Here is a 19,801-nt window from a genome sequence, read left to right as displayed (position 1 = left end):
GCCAGGCATTTTACAAAGATGACCCCATCTGACCCCTTGGAAATCAAGATTAATTAACTTCCCCCAAAGTTTACAAAGCTTGTAAGATGCTGACTCCAAAGCCCAGCTATCTTTTCTCTATGACACATAGATAACTCCTGTGCTTACTACTTGCTATGCCAAAGGCCAATGGCTACCTCCACCCAAAAACTTCCCATAGACATGTTAAGCTCCTTACCCTCTTTAAGCATGGGACTGCCCTCCTTATATTAAATGGGACTACTTTCCCCACAATCATTCAAGTTCGAAGGACCGAATTGGCTAAGCCCTGGACCACCACCTCATAGAGTCATATCAGGTGCTGCCATCACTACACCCTTAGCCCCCTCATATCCCAACAGAGAGAATGGCCTGAAAAAAAGAAAAGGTAAAAATATTTTCTGTCTCTTTAACACATCCTGCACTCCTTTTTGAGAACTAAAGCCTGCATCCCTGCCTCAGGCCAGTGGTTGGGAGGGGTAGGGTGAGTCTTTTGTTATTTGTGGAACAAGAGACCACCAAGCCTGGACCCAATAAAGGGAGGTCCTAGGTAAAGGTCACAAGATGGCCTTCAACTGAGATGGGATGACCAGAATCATTAACTTTAGTTGAACAGTAATTTCCTGAAGCTGAGAATCCATCCTTTAAAAGTTCTGTATTTCTGTTTATTATTAGGATGATGGCATTTCAGACAGGAGTCTCCATCCTCCTTCTCTGCTGGCAAAGTAATAAAATGTCTTTTTCCTTCCTCCCAAAACCATTTGTTCTCATTCGGCCTCGTGGACAAGTGCTAAGCTTTTGGTAACACCCTCACCAATCCTGTTATCCATTACTTTCACCCTAGATCTCACCTGAATTGCTGTGGCATCATCTGAGCTTTGCTCCAGTTTCTTTCCACTACAATCTCTCCATACTTTGCTATGAAAAACAATGACAATTATGCCACCAAAGGAGTTTGAGGAAGGCACTGACTACCCAAGACCTTCCTACTTAGGAAGAACTCAATTTGGAATTACATTTAAACCCCAGAGGACATTTCCAGCTTCCTTACCTACAATTTCTCCAACTCTAGGTTTCAATGAAAGTCACCTTAAATTTTTTTTTAAGAGCTAGCATCTCATTGTGTTGCCCGGGCTGGAGTGCAATGGCTATTCACAAGCACAATCATAGTGCACTATACCCTTGAGCTCTCCAGCTGACATGATCCTCCTGTCACAGCCTCAGCAGGGACTACAACCATGTGCCACCATACCAGGCAGGGTTTCCTTAATTCAAACCACCTACTCCCAGACATGATGGATCCATTGAAAGCATCCTGCTTCTACTTTTCCACCTACCTACCAGTACCTTACCCAGCCTTCAAGGCTCAGTTCTAATGCTATCTTTTCAAAAGCCCTCTTTAAATCTTTCACCAAGAAGTATAACAAACTATTAAGCACTGTATGTTAGACACTAAAGAATTTAAAAATGAACTCAATAAAAGTTTATACAAGTGACTCTTCTCAGCACTGTTTTTACAAAAAATTTTTCATTTTTATTTTTACAGCACTCAATATAATTTGCCTTATAAAGCAATTAATTTGGTGTATTTTTATCTTGTAAATTGCTTAAAGGCAGCGACCATTTCTTATTCTGATTAATAGGATGCTTTTGGAATACCCTAATTTTACAAGTGCTTAATGAAGTTTAAAGTCTACCCATTTGTCTGCTGATACTGTAACATCCTCTTAACTGTTCTCCCTAGTTTCACTCTAGAACCTTCTAATCCAGTTTCCAAATAGTTTCACAAATATATTAAAAATGTGAATCAGATCTGATGTCAGTCCTGTGTTCAAAAACAATAGATTCACTATGGATTAGGCAATGGTTTCTCAGTTATAACACCAAAAGCACAAGCAATTAAAAAAAAAAAAGATCAACTGAACTTCATTAAAACAAAAACTATTGTGCTCCTAAGGACACCATCAGGAAAGTGAAAAAACAAGATACAGAATGGAAGAAAATATTTGCAAATCAGGACTGGGAGCACTGGTTCATGCCAGAGGCATGAGGACAGGAGTTCAAGACCAGCCTGGGCAACACAGCAAGATGCCATCCATACAAAAAAAATTTTAAAAATGAACTGGGCATGGTGGCACATGCCTGTAGTCCTACCTACGGGGGAGGCCAAGGTAAGAGGATCACTTGAGAGCCCAGGAGTTCATAGTTGCAGTGAGTTATGATGTTGCCACTGCACTCCAGCCTGGGCTACAAGACCCATCTCCTGAACAAAAAAATTTTGCAAATCAAACATCTGATAATGGACTTGTATCCAGAATATGTAAAGAATTCAATAATAAGACGACAAAGGAGCCAATTTTAAAATGAGAAAAGGATTTGAATAGACATCTTTCCAAGAAAGACATGCAAATCATCAGTAAGCATATAAAAGGAAGTTCAACATCATTAGTCCCTAGGGAAATACAAATCAAAACCATAGTGAGATACCACTTTCCACTCACTAGGGTAGCTAAAATCAAAGACAGATGACAGACAATAACAAGTGTTGAAAATGAAAGAGAAGTCATTGCTTAAGTCCTGGCTAGTAAGAATGTAAAATGGTACAGCTGCTTTGGAAAACCATTTAGCAATTCCCACAATATATTAAACATAGTTACCAAATGACTCAGTAATTCTACTTCTAGGTTTATATTCAACTGACATGAAAACATATATTCACACAAAAACTTATATACGAATGTCCATCAACTAATAAACAAAACGTTGTACACCCACACAATAGATTATCTGGCAATATAAAGGAATGAAGTACTGATACATACATACTACAACACAGATAAACCTTGAAAACATGCTAAGTAAAAGAAGCCAGACATAAAGTCACATTTACTTCTTGCCAAACACTGCTGAGATGGTGTTCAGGAGCTTCATGGAGGTTAGCTGAGTGGCCTATGTCTCCTTCAAGCCTCATGCCCGAAAGTTGGTTGGAACTAAAGCTGGTTGTTACTGATCAGAACAGGGCTTTGGTTGATGGACCTTGCACTCAGGGAAGAAGATAGGCCATGCCTTTCAAATGCATGCAGCTCACTGACTTCATCCTCAATTCCCACACAGTGACCACCAAAAATACTTGTCCAACAAGCCTGCAGAAGGAAGATATAAATGTAAAATGGGCAGCCACAAGATAGGCCAAGAAGACTGAAGCCAGAGAAAGGAAAGTTAAGATGACAGATTTTGATTGTTTTAAAGTCATGAAGGTAAAGAAAATGAGGAACAGGATAATCAAGAATGAAGGTAAGACTCTTCAGAAGACTGAAAAGCTTCTCCTAAAAAAGCACTTGCTAAAGGTTCTACTGCTACAGTTCCAGCAAAAAAGATGACTACTGCTGGCAAGAAGGCTCCAGCCCAGAAGGCTCCTGCCTGGAAAGCCACAGGCCAGAAGGCACCACCTCCTCCAAAAGCTCAGAGGGTCAAAAAGCTGTAGCCCAAAAAGCACATGTTCCAAAGGCATCCAGCAAGAAAGCATAAGAGGCTGTTATAAAAGTAAAAAAAGGTTCTTCTTGACAAAGAAAAAAAAATTTTAAATAAAGTCACATTGATATGAAATATCCAGAATAGGCAAATTCACAGAAACAGAACTAGAGTAGTGATTGCCAGAGGCTGGAGGGAAGGGGAAATGGAAAGTGACTGCTAATAGATTCAGGGGCTTATTATGGAATAATGAAAATGTTCTGAAAATTAGATAGTAGTGATGGTTTTACAACTCTCTACAATATACTAAAACCACTGACTTGTACACTTCTAAAGGATAAATGATGTTGTATGCAAGTTATATCTTAGTAAAGCTGTTTTATATATATAAAAACACAAAAATACCAGCCAAAACCCTGATGGATTCCCATCCAGTTACAATGAAGCCCAAACTCCTAGCCAGGCATCCAAAGCCCCATCTTTCCAGCTTCCTCTTCTACCATCTCCTCCTCACTTATAGTGCTCCAGAGACACCGGCCTCCTCTCTTCTCCACTTATTGAAAGTTCACTCCTACATTAGGGTCTGTCCACATGCTGTTTCCTCTGCCCCCAAATCTTCACATCCCTAGTTCCTGCCCTCATTCAGATCTCAAGCAGTTTTTCCAGTCACTCTCCATCACGGTGCTATCCTATTCTCTTCATAGTACTCACAGAAGATATCAGGTACAAAGCTTAAAGTATACAAGGTGTTTTATGTTTCCCCTGTTCATAGAGTACGTCTCTCCTCCTCCCCTAATAGGCTATCGAAACATTTGTTGAACTGAATTGTCTTTAATAAATTTACTATTCACATGTCAGAGACTATAACTGAAGTTATGAAATAAGGTATCTTACAGGGAGAGGATAATGAATAACAAATTACAGGTAGGTACAGATGGGTGTGAGAGGATTTCAGAGAAGCAAATGACCTGTATTGGCAACAGCTGTGGAAAAGCTGTGTGGAAGCGATGAGAGTGGAAATAGACTTTGAGAAATTAACATAAGTGTGAAAGGAATGACAGGCAAAAGGCACATCTGAACAGTGCACTTTGTCTATGACCCCTACGTTCACCCACACACATGCAAACCACCACCCCTCGTGGAAACATAATGCGGACCTTAGAACTTGAACCCTAGACTGGAAGGGCCTCAAAGGCAGAGAACAAGTTTTCCTTTTTCATGCCTCTTCATACTGATGCAGGGAGATTTGGCAAATGAATAATAAAATAACACCAAGTTCAGGCATTATTCCAGAACTCTTGCCATTATGATGAAAAGCAATTTATACCTCCTCACAACAGAGATGGTTTCTATTTTAGACCTTTTGGTCCTTTCGGGGGGAGAGGGGGATCCATGCTTTCTTTTTTAGATTTTTTTTTGTAATGCTTTAGAGACAGAGCAACAAAAACACATACCTCTAGCCCACCCTTAAAGAGCCTTCTGAACCTCAATGTATTTGTGTAGAGATTCCCTGACATCCACCATGCTAAGGTCTGAATGTGTCCCCCAAAATTCATATGTTCAAACTATATCACTACTGTGACAGTATTGGGAGGTGGGGGAGGTCCTTAAGAGCTGACTAGATCATGAAGCCTCCTCCTTTGTGAACGGGATTAAGTCCCTTATAAAAAGAGGCTTCATGTAGAGCTTGGCCCATCCTTTCTGCCATGTGAGGATGCAGAGTTCAAGGTTCCATCTTGGAAGCAGAGACCAGCCCTCACCAGACACCAACACTGCCAGAGCCTTGCTCTGGCCTTCCCAGCCTCCAGAACTGTAAGAAATAAATTTCTGTTATTTATAAATTATCCAGTCTCAAGTATTTTATTATAGCAGCACAAATGGACTAAGACATGCTGACTCCATATGGCGTTCACAAGACATGACTACTTCACTAGTGTCTGGAGCACCAGGATGGTAGCATGGCATAATGGGAAGTTTAATCCTAGCTATGGAGTCCCAGGTTTGAATAGTAGTTTCTCTCTAACTAGCTCGTTGACCTCGGGCAAGTTACTCGACCTTTCCGAGGCTATTTATTTGTAAATGATAACAACTGCTCTGTAGATCTGTGTGCAGATCAGGAAAAATATTTATACATTAGCCAGTCCAGGACCCGGCAGATGCTTCACCCACTGCAAATGTTGGTTAGAACCAAGTCACAAGACTTACAAAATGTCAGGGTCATAGGTCACTGCTGCCCAGAAAGAAGGTGCTGACTGAAGATCAGAAAATAGTTGATTTTTAGCTTCTTGGAAATTTGATGAGCAGGAATGACTTTGCATTATCTCAAAATTATCTGGCTAAGTAAGACATGCTTGCTGCTAGACCTGTTGTTTAACTAGAACAAGAATTCTTAAAACTTGGAGGTGAAACTGTTAAAATATAACATCAGTCACTAAATTGAATTTCATGAAGCTATACAAATGAGACCTTTTGTACCATGTCTTAAAGGCCAATCTGAGAACTAAACATCACGTGAAGACGGGAAAATACACAGAGTAACCCAAAAGCCTCTAGTACCTACTCATGTTTAAAAAAAAATTTTTTTTATTAAGTTTGCTAAAGGAAAATACATAGTTGAGATATCTGATCCATTGTCAAAGTACATTGTTTAAAACCTTACAAGGAAAACAAAATTTCCAAGTCCTTAGATGTTTTCACAACATAGACCAATATACAGATTGCTGAAGAGCACACTAGCATAATATAATACCATTTAGCAATTTCCTTGGTAGATTTCAAAGGGTACAAGTAGGCCACGTGCAATGGCTCACGCCTATAATCCTAGCACTCTGGGAGGCTGAGGCAGGAGGATTGATTGAGCTCAGGAGTTCAAGACCCACCTAAGCAAGAGTGAGACCCCATCTCTACTAAAAATAGAAAAAAATTAGCAGGGTGTTGTGGTGCACATCTGTAGTCCCAGTAGGGGAAGCTGAAGCAAGAGGATCACTTGAGTCCAGGAGTTGGCGCTACAGTGAACTAAGAGGATGCCACTGCACTCTACCCAGGGTGACAGAGTGAGACTCTGTCTCAAAAAAATAAAAATAAATAAAAGGTACAGGTAATTCAATATGTTGTTCATAATGGGTGAATTTATACCTAATAGTTTGAAACCCAATTTACTAGTTTTATGATTGCTTGCTATCACTTGAGCTCACGAAGTCTGAAGCAGAAGTTTAAAAGCTTCAAGAACTATGATGCCAATATATTTATGTGTATCATAAAGGAAAGCACAAGAAATGGGAGCCAAAACAGGTGACATGGAGCAGGCATGATAACCCTTTCCTGTGACAGTATAGAGATGAAAGCAGATTAAAATGATAAGATATAAGGTATGACCAAGCCATAAAAAAGCAAGGACCTCTTATGGACCACAAACTCTAGAAGAGGCATTCCAGGTATGCTGTGACAATGACCACCTCATCTCTTCACCTGGTAGCTGCACTCACTTGTCAAAAGTCAGCTCAGGAATCAGCTCCTCTAAAAAGGCCTTCCCAAATCCCACCTCCTAAATGCTGGGTAATCTGCCTCCTCCCTGTACATGCACCTCTTCCAGCCTCAATTACTTTATTTTCTACTTATTTGCCTGCCTCCTTCTCCCCACCCCCAAAAAACTTAGCAGGTCCTTCAGGGAACAGATCTTGTTTCATCTTTTTGCATCCCACAAGCCAACACTGCTTGGCACTCAAACATTTGTTGAAAGACATATTTACCAGGACATTCAGTGCAGCGTGTTTTGTATACCAAAGGACTGTAAATAACCGAAATTCCCATCAACGGGGTACTGCTTAAATTGTACGTTTTCAATGTATGGTCAGAGGGCCCCTGACGGTCCATGAGACCTTTATATGGGTCCATGAATTCCCCCTTTCACTACTACATATCTGTATTCTCCAAATACTTTAACCAAAACAACATAGCACCAAAGACTGAATGAAGAACCAGATATGAGAATGAAGCTTTCTTCTATTAAGCCAGAGATTTGCAAATATGCAAAATGACACTACTTTTCTCAGTAGATATTGTTTTAGAAAATTGCTATTTTTCATAGAAATATGGTAACATAAAATGGATGGATTTATTATTTTTTAATTAATATTTTAAATTTCTCAGTTTTAATCTCTATTAATTTAATATCTAAAATTCATATAAACAAAAGCTCTTTGGGGTTCTCAATATTTTGTAAATGTGTTAAAAGGTCCTCAGACCAAGATACTAGAGAAAGGCTGGCTAAAGAAACCATGGTACATATATACAAGAAAAGAAAATGTGGCCAAATTTTTAAAAGTTTGAAATAGAGTCATATATGCTGATAGAAACAAATGTCTAAGCTATAATGCCAAGTTAAAAAAAAAAGTGCAAAAGAATAAATTTGTTTTGTTTTTTTTTTTAAAGAGGCATTACCATATGCTGTAGATAGATGTATAAATTCTTTGGATAAACACCCAAAAAATGTTAAAAGCAAGTGCCTCTGCAGAGATTAACTGGGGGGTCAGGGAAGGGAGGGAAACTTTCTACTCTATTCCTGGTGTACTAGTTGAAAATGTCTGCATATATTACCTTTTTGAAAAATAAAAAATAGAATAAATTATAATGGAAAAGTAAAATAGTATATGGACATTAAACTCACATTAAAGAACAGCATTTAATGGCATTGGAAAATGTTAAATGGCTCGTTGTTAAATCAGGCAATTTTCAAAATAGTTATGCTATAATATTATAATATGATACAGTAATAATATAATTCAAAGACTATGTGTGTATTCCTAAAAAATAATCTGGAAGGATACTATATATAAAAGTATTAGCAGTGATTTTTTTTCCTTCCAGTTAGTGGATTACAAGTGATTGTCTTCATCTTTCTCAGCTTTCTACACTTTTGATAACTTACACATATTATTTCTATGATCAGAAAAACAAAGAATTTTAACTTTATATATGTATGAATGTATGTCTATATTTATGTAAAATATTTATTTATTAAGACAAAAAGTACAGAACAAAGTAGCACCTATAAGCTACCAAGAACTTGACTGAAAGTCTGTAAGTTTAAAACTCTCTTCTTCCTCTATGGTTTAAAAACTATTTGGGGTTTTTTCTGTTTTTTTTTTTTTTTTTCCCAGACAGGGTCTCCCTCTGTCACCATAGGTAGAGTACAGTGGCATCATCATAGCTCACTGCAATCTCAAACTCCTGGGTTCAAGCAATCTTCCTATCTCAGCCTCCCAGAGTACTAGGACTGTAGTTGGGACTACAGGGATGGGCCATCACACCCAGCTAATTTTTTCTATTTTTGGTAGAGACAGGGTTTCTGCTCTTGCTCAGGCTGTTCTCTAACTCCTGAGCTTAAGCAATCCTCCCACCTTGGCCTCCCAGAGTGCTAGGATTACAGGCATGAGCCACCGCACCCAGCCTAAAAACTATTTTGGCTCAATCGTTTTATTCCTAGAAACCTATCCAAGCAAAGTATATTTGTCCAATGTTATGCATACAGTGACGTTCATAAGAGCTTTCTAAGCAGCAAATAATGCAAATAAACCAAATGTTCCCCACAAGATTGGTGAGACACACTCTAGCTCAACTCTATGGCACATTTACCCAGGCAGGCACTCAAGGCCAAAATCCTAGTACTAGTTGTACACATCTTTCTCTCCATCACTTGTCACAACCAATTCATTATGTCCAGTTGGCTATGCCTTTACACATATCTCAAAGCCCTTCATTTCTCTCCTCCTTTGTACCACCACCCAGTTCAAGCCAAAGTCCACTCTATTCATCCATACTGCTCTCCCTCTTGCTCATCTGGAGTCACTCCTCCATAAAGCATGCAAAAGGTCACCTTTCAGAAGGCTAATCCATGCATGTCACTGTCCTACTTAAAACCCTTCCATGGCTTGCCAGTGCCCTTACAATAAAATCCAATCCTTACCAGGATCCTCAAGACTCTACCTGATCTGGCACCCACTCATCTCTCTGGCCTAACCTACTTCTGCATTCCTTCTGCTCACTAGGCTCCAAACATGCTGCTTTTTCTCTCTGTTCCTCAAGCATGCTGTTTGTTCTCACCTTAGAGCCTTTGCACTTACTGTTTCTTCTGCCTGGAACACTCTGCTCTTAGATCATAGCACGTTCATCTATTATGGTATGAATGGAGGATACATTCCCCTCCCAGAAGGAACTTCCTTAATCACACAAGTTAGGACAGCCACCTGGTCCCAGGTCGCTAACTCATCACCACTTCATTTCCTTCACAATAGGCACTTCTCATACTATCCTGTTAATCCTACATATGCTTACCTTCCTTCTCCTGAATCCCCTCATCCCCTCACCTCCCTATGGACTCTCCCCTCTATGGACAAAGGAATATTTGAGTAGGTGCTCAAAAACATCTGCTGAATGAATGGAATATTTATATAGACATTTAAAATATTTTTGAAAAAACTTTAAGAACACAGGGAAACTCTCAATACATAATCTTAGTGGGAAGAAGAAAAGTTATCAAATACTATAACACCAAGTTTGTTGGGGACAGTGGCAAATACACAGAAAAGAAAAAAATAACTACTGCTAGCATTTTAAAGTGTCAGGGTGGTATAAAGGGTAATTTTTGCTTGCTTCTTCAGTTTCCTCCACCATTTCACATTTTCTAAATTTTCTGCAAAGCATGACTTTGATCAGTAAAAGCTACTTTTAAAAAATGATCATCCTGGAAGAATGTGCAAAGATTCACATATGCATGTTGCTAAGACAGACTTACTGTCATGGAATGCCTTATTCAGGACACAATAGTCCTCTTCAAATATCTGTAAAAACCCTCAAAGAAACAAACACACACAAGCAAGCGATGTGGAGTGGACCTTTGGACTGGAGAGAGGCCTTAAAACCAATCAGACCCTTGCTTGACCTGTGCTACATCCTGAATCTCACCAAGATAGGGGAAAAAATGGAATACAGCATACTCTAGAAATCCTGTAATAAGCCCAAGATCCTGTATGATGTACAAAAAGGTTAACTCTTACAGTGAGCTATTAATCATGCAACAGTGCTCTAGCCAAAGCAGAGGGAGGTGCTGTCAGAGAGACAGACGAGAGAGACAGACGAGAGGGAGAGAGAGAGAGAGACAGGAGAGAGAGAGAGAGAGAGAGAGAGAGAGAGAGAGAGAGAGAGAGAGAGAGAGAGAGAGAGAAAGTAAGTAAGTTAACTCTTGAAAGTTGTTTTAGATACATTGTTAAGCCCTGGCTCTCAAGTCTCTTTGATACAATTTCTCTATCCTTCAATTCTTAGAGGTTCCTGGTTGCCAACCTTACATATGAAAAGATACACATTTATGCTTAATGAGCAACAACCACCACAAAAAACCCCTAGCCCTCTGAACTAGGCCATCTTTTCAGAGAGAAGAGGCTCAGTCCATAAACTACTTTGAAATGCTAGTCCCATCAGCAAATCCCAGCAAGAGCTGCAGTTAATATTAAGAGTAGAAACAGGTTTGTTCTTGAACATATTTTCTCTCAATCAAGTCCAAGATGCTTCCAGATGGAGATTTGCCGGTTTTCCTGCACTTAAAGATGATAGATCCAGTATAAAATAATGTGCTTTTTAAAAAATATCACTATTTGTCCAATCCTTAAAACAGGATTTCTATATCCTTCACATATGACCCAATCTACTGCTGAATATCAGTATTTTTAATAGAACTCACTCTCACTCTACTGAGTGCCAGCTCTGTGTGTATATGTACTTATACATACGTGTACATGCACATACACAGAGAAAAAAAGCTAATATTCCTTATGACAGAGTATAAGACCCAGATCCAGGCCGGGCGCTGTGGCTCACGCCTGTAATCCTAGCTCTTGGGAGGCCGAGGTGGGCGGATTGCTCAAGGTCAGGAGTTCAAAACCAGCCTGAGCAAGAGCGAGACCCCGTCTCTACTATAAATAGAAAGAAATTAATTGGCCAACTGATATATATAAAAAAAAAAAAATTAGCCGGGCATGGTGGCTCATGCCTGTAGTCCCAGCTACTCGGGAGGCTGAGGCAGCAGGATTGCTTGAGCCCAGGAGTTTGAGGTTGCTGTGAGCTAGGCCGAGGCCACGGCACTCACTCTAGCCTGGACAACAAAGCGAGACTCTGTCTCAAAAAAAAAAAAAAAAAGACCCAGATCCTGGCAATCTAATATAACTCTCTGTTCTATTTACTCATGCAGTGTGCTAAAGAAAATCTGAGTCAAAGATCTGGGGGTGTGTCTTCAAATAAGGTGATTGATAAGCCTCAGCCAGTACTGCTCGAGGCAGTCTAGTGAGAGCCCATGGGTGACAGCTCTCATGAAGCTAATCTCAGATCTATACTAAGTACAAACTTTTACCACAAAGCTAACTAAAAAATATGGACTATGCCCGTAGGCTGTTTGATTTCTGTGGGAAAATGTAGACCGAATTTGTGACCCATGCTCTTCAACACAAACTCGGTGAACTCCTTTTATGCATTAGATACTTTGCCAGATACCTGTCCCTTAAGCTTGAGAGTGGGAATCAGAACATGGTATAGGTAGAAGGGACAAGAAGGGGCACAAGATAATCACAAACAATGCTACTGTTCCCAGTACCTAGAACAGTGACACATAGCAGGTACTCAGCAGATATCTACTGTATGAATTAGACATTATACCTGCATTTTACCTTGCATTACAATTGTATGTGACAGTAGCAACATAATTAACAAGATATGAACTGAGGAAAGAGATGAATTCTGCCAGAGCAGGTAAGAGAAGACTTCCCAGAAGCAATGACATCATAGTGGCCCTTTCCTGAGGAGCAGTTTTTCACCAGGCAGTGGCTGCAGGAGGAGGAAGGCCATGTAGATAAAGAGTGTGCCCAAATCCAGTCTGGAGCAGATGGCCTGAACCACTTTCCAATTCAAATTCCTACACGGTTCTATTTCCTGGGCTTTGTTGTGCTGCATCATCTCCTTCAAACTTTCAACTATAAAAGGGTATATACAGAGAGAGGGTGGTTGTGCTCCTCTAGCAGGAAATTAGCTAAAAGCAAACAGCAGGTAACAGAAAAATGAATACTGTGGAATGTTTTATTTACCAGGCAGTAAGCCTGTAAGATTCTTAGACTTTCTGAGAGAGAAAAATAACCCGATAACAACCCCTAAGTCCACTAGAAACACATCACTTCAAAAAAAATTGATGCCCTTCATTTTTCTTCTTCTTTCCCCATGAACGGTTTTAAAATTGGTTCATGCAGAAACTACTTGATTCACAACAGAAAAAGAAAATATAAATATTTCTGTCACTTCTTACTCTAGTGTGAAACACTAGGGAGGAAATAAATGAAGGCATCTGAAAGAGAGCAGAAATTAAAATTCAGAACAAAGGTTTTTTTGTTTGGTTGGTTGGTTTAAGTTTTTTGAGACAGGGTCTCACTCTGCCTCAGCCTCCAGAGTGGCTGTGACTATAGGCATGCCCCACTAACTTCTGTATTTTCTGTAAAGAACAGCTCTCACTATGTTGCTCAGGCTGGTCTCAAACTCCTGGCCTGGAGCAATCCTCCTGTCTCCGCCTCCCAAAGTGCTGGGATTATAGCTGTTACCCATCATCACACACCCAACCATAGAAAAGTTAAAATGAAAAAAAATGAGAACAAGGGAAAATGGCAAGTGGAAAGTTTTCAGAACTCCTAAGAAAGTGCAGAAATAAGCTATTTCCCATCACATCCTCTTTAAAAATGGAAAGGACCATTCGCCCAGTCCAAGAATGGACAGCATGAAACCCTTCATGTTAGAAGGAAACAAATCATCAAGTCAGGGATAGGGAATTATGGGATGGGCTCCAACCCACCCTAGCCACATCTTCCCTCAATGTCTCCATCTCCCTACCTTGAAGCCGCCCAACCTAAACACAAAACCCTTAGGTTGAGAGCCAGCCTCCCCTCCTCTTGGGCTGCTTCCCCTCTCAAACTGCATTCCAAACACAGCATTCCAAGAATAAAATGCATTTGAATGTAGTATTCAAATCAAAATAGACCCACTTGAAGTAACAATACCCACAAGTGAAAATTAAGTGCAATCCGGTGCACAGAACTCTCCCTTCTGAGACATGGGGTGGGGGAAAGTGTTTGTGTTAATGCTTGCTTTTACAACCTGCTTAAGAGGTAATGAATAAAACTCTGCCTTTTAGATACTTTAACTCCTTACTCTCAAGCTTTCCTTTTGTTTTGAAGTACAGTTTTGTTTTAAAGTACAGTTCTCCACCCACCTCTTCAAACTAACCCGTGCTTCCGAAATGTAGATCCTTGGATAATTAGCCCAGGCTGGGCAATAGCCACCCTGCACACAGCGACCGTTTGCAATACAAGTGCTCGCAAAGGAGTCGCTAATTAGGAGCACCTGCATCCCAGAAGGGTTATGCGCCTCGCGGCAGCACCACCGCTACCTCTCGCCTTTTAACGCCAATTCGTTTGACTGGTGAGAACGCGGAGTGGGAGGAGAGGGGGAAAGGGACGAACTGAACACTGTCAGACTAAGATCAGACGATCTATATCCCCAAGTTCACCACGCCAGGAAAGGGAGGCTGTTCTAGCCAAGAGAGGCAGCTCAAGAAGCCATTTCCAGTAAGGCAGGATTTAAATGTAATTTATCAGAAGGAGTCTCCTATTAGTCTCCTAAACGCCAGGCCCCGGCTTGGGGAGGAGGGGGAGTTGGTGGGGAGAGTTTACCTTAGAAGGCGACAGCGAACAGACAGGCCTTTCAAAGCCACCCAGGGCTCTCTCTGCCCAGAGGCCCGAGGCTGCGCGGAGGGGCAGGGGAGGCGCGCGGCTGCGAGCCCCGCAGCGCCACAGGTTCCCCGGCGCGCAGCCGGCCGGACTCCCACAGGTGGGCGGCGCTCCGCCTCGGGGGCTCGAGCCAGAGGGGGCGCGCGGCTCACCAGGGACTCGGGGCTGTGGGCCGGGACCAAGGGGCTGGGGGACGGGCTTTGCCTTTAGGAGGCAGCGTGAGAGGGAAGCTCGGGGGTTTTCGCTGCAAGGTTCTCGCTGTCAGCCGGGTGGTTGCGGGCTTTTCCCCAAGGCAGGAGGAGCCGGCTGGAAAGAGGAGCCACAGGCACCTCCAACCCTCCTCCCCGCGAGCCTCAGCCTCCTCCCCGGGCGCGGTTAAGCCGCGCGGCCGCGGGCCGCCGACTGCATGCGCCCCGGCACGTACGAGCCTGCACGACCACACGCGGGCGGGGGAAGGGCGCCGGGGATTGAGGAACGCGGCCCCTCTCCGGCCCTCTGGCTCCCCGGCCTAACCCGACCCCGCGTCGGCTCGCCCCCGCCCCTCGCCCCCGCAGCCCCTCACCGGTGTTGGCCTTGATGTTCTCCCGCAAGAAGTGGCCGCTGGAGAGATGCTGGAGGCCAAAGTTCTGGGCGATCCTCTGGCACACGGTGCCCTTGCCCGAGCCGGGCGGCCCGAGGATGACCGCGCGCAGGAGTTTGGAAGCCATTGCCTTCGCGAAGAGGGGGGCGGCCAAACGGGCGGCCCAGACAGCGCCCCGCAGGGAGCCCCGGAACTTTGTTTCTTGGCCCCTACCTCTGGCACCCTCAGCTCGCGCTGGGACTCGCCGGCCGCCCCTACAGGGGGAAGGAGAGACTTTTGAGACAACCCCTCCCCTCAGCCCTGCACTGGGACCGACTCAAAGGCGGGGTAAGGCGCCACGCTACACCTCCCCGCCCCCTCGCCCCCACGCGGAGATTCTGGAGCGCGCCAGAGCCCCCGCCCTGCGTGTCAGCCTCCAGGGAGGTCGGAGGTCGCCCTGGCCAGTCCCACCTCGGTCTTTTCCTCTGTCTCGCTCCTCACGCCGCGTTCCGAGAAGGGGGCCGGGCGGCCGGGCATCCCCAAGCCGGTCTCTGCCGAGCCAGGGAAGCTGGGATAAAGGGGTGACTCGAAGCGCGCCCCCGCCGTCCCACGCACTAGGCAGCTTAGGGGCTGAGCCCCCGTCTGGTCCCGGCACGTGGGCAACGTGTAGTCCGCGTCTCGGCCCCTCCCCGGCGGCTGTCACATCCCCCGGGGTCTCCGCGGCCGCCGCCGCCTCCCGCTGGCATTCGGAGGGGCCCACCTCCGCCCCGGGTAGCGGGTGCGCTCCCCAGCTGTGGGGCGCCGGGAGCCCGAGCCCCGCGCCTCTCCACCAAAGCAATCAAATAAACACACACCTCAGCTGGAGGCAGCGCTCCGAGAGGCTTCCAGCCCGGATCCCGCAGGGCGGCGCCGCCTCCGCCCGCCCAGCCTCTGAGCCCCGGCCGGACGCGCGGGACTCGCTCCTTACGTAAGCCGGGGAGACAGGCTCCGCGCGAGCCTCCGGCCGGCGCCCCCTCCCCGCCCCTCCGCACCCCGCCTTCCCGCCCACGTGCTCCCCGCGACCCGGTGGGGGCTGCGGGGGCGAGGGGAGGTGGAGACGACGTGAGGGAGAGAACCCCCTTTTTTGCGGTCGCCTAGGGACTCAGCCCACTGTGAAGGAAAAGGAAAAACACAACTTGTTGAGCGCCTACTATGCGTCAATTTCACAGCTAGGTGATTTTATTATGCAACAGCTTTTCCAGGTATGGCACTTACAGATGAGGAGAGCAGGCGCGACCTTTCGTTCATTCATTCATTCATTCATTCATTCATTAAAACAAATGTTTATGGCGCACCTACTATGTGCCAGACACACTGTTCTAGGGCCTTGGGATATAGCCATGAACAAGAGATCACAGGAAGTTACGCTCCAGCGGGGGTTTAGAATCCACGACTGACGCCAATGGTCCATATGCCCTGAGGAACACGGAAGGAGGGGATGTCATTCACCTGTGCTCAGGACCTTATAGGTAAGTGATTCCAGGACTTACACGCCCATTATGTTGGTGCTGTACCCACAACTCACTAAGTCCGAATGGAGGCAGGCTCTCTCCCCCTCCTCACCCTGCCCTGCATTTCCTAATCCCATATTCTGTTAAATCTTTGCCCACCTTACACACAGCCTTCAATTTCCCACCCCAACTAGTGCGATGACCACCCGTAAGACTCCGACTTTTGTGTCATTCCATTTTCTATACAGTTGCCAAAATATTGCCAAAGTAAAAATCAATCTCTTATTTCCTCGCCTCCGTTATTATCTTCCCTTCAGAATAAAGTGAAAAAATCTTTAGAAGGGGCGCACAGGTGCCTTCTACAAACCTTCACATTCTGCGCACCCCTCCTCTGCCTTATTTCCACCGGCCACCTGCCTGTGGAAATCCATTGCAGAGCTCTGAACGCCACCACCAGGGCGCAGAGAGACTGAGGAACGCCAATGGTGGGGACGGTGTGGAAAACAACCGCCTCTCAATTCCTGGCTGCTCTGTGTTGTGGGGCGGGGATCAGAGCCTGGCATAGCATCCTGCCACCCAGCCCCTCTCCGCCAACTCCTCCAGGCACAGAATTGACCAGACAATGCACCCAGGCCACAAACGCCACACCAGCATTTGTTCCATAGACTCATCTCCCTCTAAGCCATCTCAGAGTGCTGTAGACCTGAAAACTAGTCCCTTCAACCCTTCACTGGGAACAAAGAGAAGAGCGTCTGTGGGGGGAGGGGTGGCTTAAATCCTCTTCCTCTTGCCATATGCTGTATAATATTAATATATAGCAGACACTTTTTGGAGCCATTCTCAGACGTGAGCATGCATCAGAATCACCCAGAAGACTTGTTAAAACCTATTGCTTGGAATTGGATCAGGAAGTGGGGACAAAAAAAAAAAAAAGCATTGCTGAGCCCCAGAGTTTCTGATTCAGTGGTTGGAGGTGGGCATTTCTAACAAGTTCCTAGGTGATGCTAAGGCAGCTGGTCTGGATACTACACTTTGAAAACCACTGCTGTCGTGAACAGAGCATTGACACACTCGAGATGTGTGGCATTACTGTGCCCTCTCTATGACCTATGACCCTTAACCTCTTTTCTTTGTAAAAATTTTGTAAAATGAGGAGGTTGGATTTAATACATCCTGAAGCTCCCTTTGAATCTATTAAGAATTGATTCTGTAAGTTCCCACAGGACATATGGATGCTTTTAGCCTACACTAATTAGATGAACTCGGTAAGCCCTCCTTACCCTAGCACCCAGTTCTTTGGCCTACTTTTGAAATGTCTTTACAAACATCACCTTGTAGTACCATGGAGCAGTGCTGCCACTCACGTGATCCTAGGACTTTATGCTTTGGGTAGCTTAACTTATGAAACAGAAAGAGTTGTGACACAAGTAAACAGATTAGAGAAACTCAGCCAACATTGGAATCTAGCATTTCACAAAAGAGCCCTCAATGGACCATCCCTGGACACAGCCACCTCAAGGTCCCTCAGCTCAGCTGCTGACTTGCAAGTGCAGTAGAAAAGGAAGAAATGGGCTTTGGAGCCAAACATACATGGGACAACAGCAAACATTGACCAAAATTGCAACAGCATCATTCACTAAGCCTGCAAACCTCATTATCTCTGTGAACCTTAGTTTGCTTAAATGGAGATAATACCCAACCCAAAGGCTTGTGGCGAGGCTTAAACAAGATGTATATAAAGGACTTAGCACAGTGCTGGGCATATAATAAGTATTCATTCATAAATATCATCATCCCCATTATTAACCATAGGTCAATTATTTAGCCTCTTTGAGCCCAGTTTCTGAGTTATGAGGAACAAATGAGATAATAGGTACTCAGTAAATGATAGCAATTCTTATCCCATATATTCATGTAATTCTTCCTATTTGTCTAGGTTTTTTTTAACCCATTTATAATGTTTATCACAGTCTGTGAGTTATTATACAACTATTTATTATGTTTCTGTCTCCCCTACAACACTGTAAATGCCAAGCTTTCTGTACTCAAAAATATATGGCACTTTGCCTATAATAAATAACCTTTTAATGTTGACAAGTCTCCCTCCCCCTCATAACACACTCAACATCAAGCTGCATTGCCTTTCTGGGATGGTAGTACAAAGTCTATATTTGATGACACTTTTACACATTCCTTTGTCAGATTCTGACAAGCTTGCAAACAAAGTAGGGTAGAGCTTATCATTCCTTTTCACAGACAAGAAAACTAAGGTTCTGAGAGGTTAGGTGAACTGCCCAAGGTACCAGAGCTAGCTGGTGGTGCAGCAGGGAGTAAAACCCAGATTTTCTCATTTGGAGCACAGCGCTCTGTTTTCAGTCGTTTCCATACTACTTGCACAATTTTGTCATAACCTTGTACCACCTTGGCTCTTATCTGCTTATCATGTTTCTTTATATTGAGTCAATTTGTTTAAATAATTTATTTGAAAAAGAAACTATATATAACTCATTAACCATAAGTAAAAGGACACACTAAAATAAACAAGAAAAATCAAATAAGGGTCAGCTGGAATCTACTGCCTGTTGATATTCTGAGCTTAATCTTTGTCTTAAAAAAATGAGACAAGGGGTGGGTTTTTTTTTTTTTTTTACAAAGTGTTAGATGTTTAAGACATGTAGCATGTAAATGAGACTTTATGCTTATCTGTAATCATATGGCTCAAAATAAAAATAAGATTAAAAAGGGAATATTTTCTTTTTTTTTTTTTCTTTTGAGACAAGGTCTCTCTGTTTTTTTCTGGGCTAGAGTGTGGTAGCACCATCATAGCTTACTGCAACCCTCCAGCACCTGGGCCCAAGCAAGCCTCCTGCCTCAGCCTCCTGAGCAGTTGGTACTACAGACATGTACCATCATGCCCAGCTAAATTTTTTTATTTTTATTTTTGTAGAGATGGGGTCTCACCATGTTGCTCAGGCTGATCTCAAACTCATGGCCTCAAGAGATCCTTTTGCCTCAACCTCCCAAAGTGCTAGGATTACAGGTGTGAGCCACTGTGCCAGGCTACCTTTGAAATTTAATTTACTATGACTCACTAGATTTTTTGAAATTGGGTAATCACTCAAACAACAGTCCATGGATATGACACTGACCCCACCTCTAAAAGCAAACCCCCATTGTTCCAGCTATCACACTTCTCCGTCATTGTCTTTCTATCATAATTTCATGTTTATTTCTGTTGTATTTGATGGAGACTGTAGGCTCCTTGAACAGAGTGGCCTCATCCTGTTCCTCATAGTCTCTACACAGCTTGGTAGGAAGTGCAGCACGTGGAGAACACTGAGAAAATATTGTAGAAAGAATGACTGACTGCTGAATGAATGAGTGGATAGAGATATTTCTTTCTTTGCCCACTGTGAAGCTTCTCTGGACAATTAAGAGAAAGGCTAGTG

At 43.5% G+C, this 19,801-nt stretch overlaps 1 protein-coding gene and 1 pseudogene across 5 annotated transcripts in view; one reads left to right on the top strand and one right to left on the bottom strand.

Moving 5' to 3' along the window:
• The window catches only part of AK4 (adenylate kinase 4), a 128,618-nt gene that overhangs the window by 57,821 nt on the left and 50,996 nt on the right, over nucleotides 1-19,801 (bottom strand). Inside the window, exons 1-2 of one of the 5 annotated variants that reach the window (XM_012767137.2) lie at nucleotides 15,717-15,811; nucleotides 14,866-15,137 (exon numbers count right to left, since the gene is read on the bottom strand). The exons of 1 other annotated variant lie outside the window; for it this stretch is intronic. In XM_012767137.2, the coding sequence (XP_012622591.1) occupies nucleotides 14,866-15,010 (145 nt within the window). In that variant the 5' untranslated portion in view covers nucleotides 15,011-15,137; nucleotides 15,717-15,811. Of the gene's footprint in view, nucleotides 1-14,865; nucleotides 15,224-15,333; nucleotides 15,688-15,716; nucleotides 15,812-19,801 lie in introns of those variants that run through there. 3 more of the 5 variants (XM_012767138.2, XM_020288647.2, XM_075999077.1) reach the window with 3 other exon arrangements.
• LOC105872825 (large ribosomal subunit protein eL14 pseudogene) lies at nucleotides 2,930-3,546 on the top strand (annotated as a pseudogene).

Source organism: Microcebus murinus, chromosome 2 (genome assembly GCF_040939455.1).
Source record: "Microcebus murinus isolate Inina chromosome 2, M.murinus_Inina_mat1.0, whole genome shotgun sequence".
Taxonomy (NCBI): Eukaryota; Metazoa; Chordata; class Mammalia; order Primates; family Cheirogaleidae; genus Microcebus; species Microcebus murinus.
This window is presented reverse-complemented; position numbering and strand designations above follow the sequence as displayed.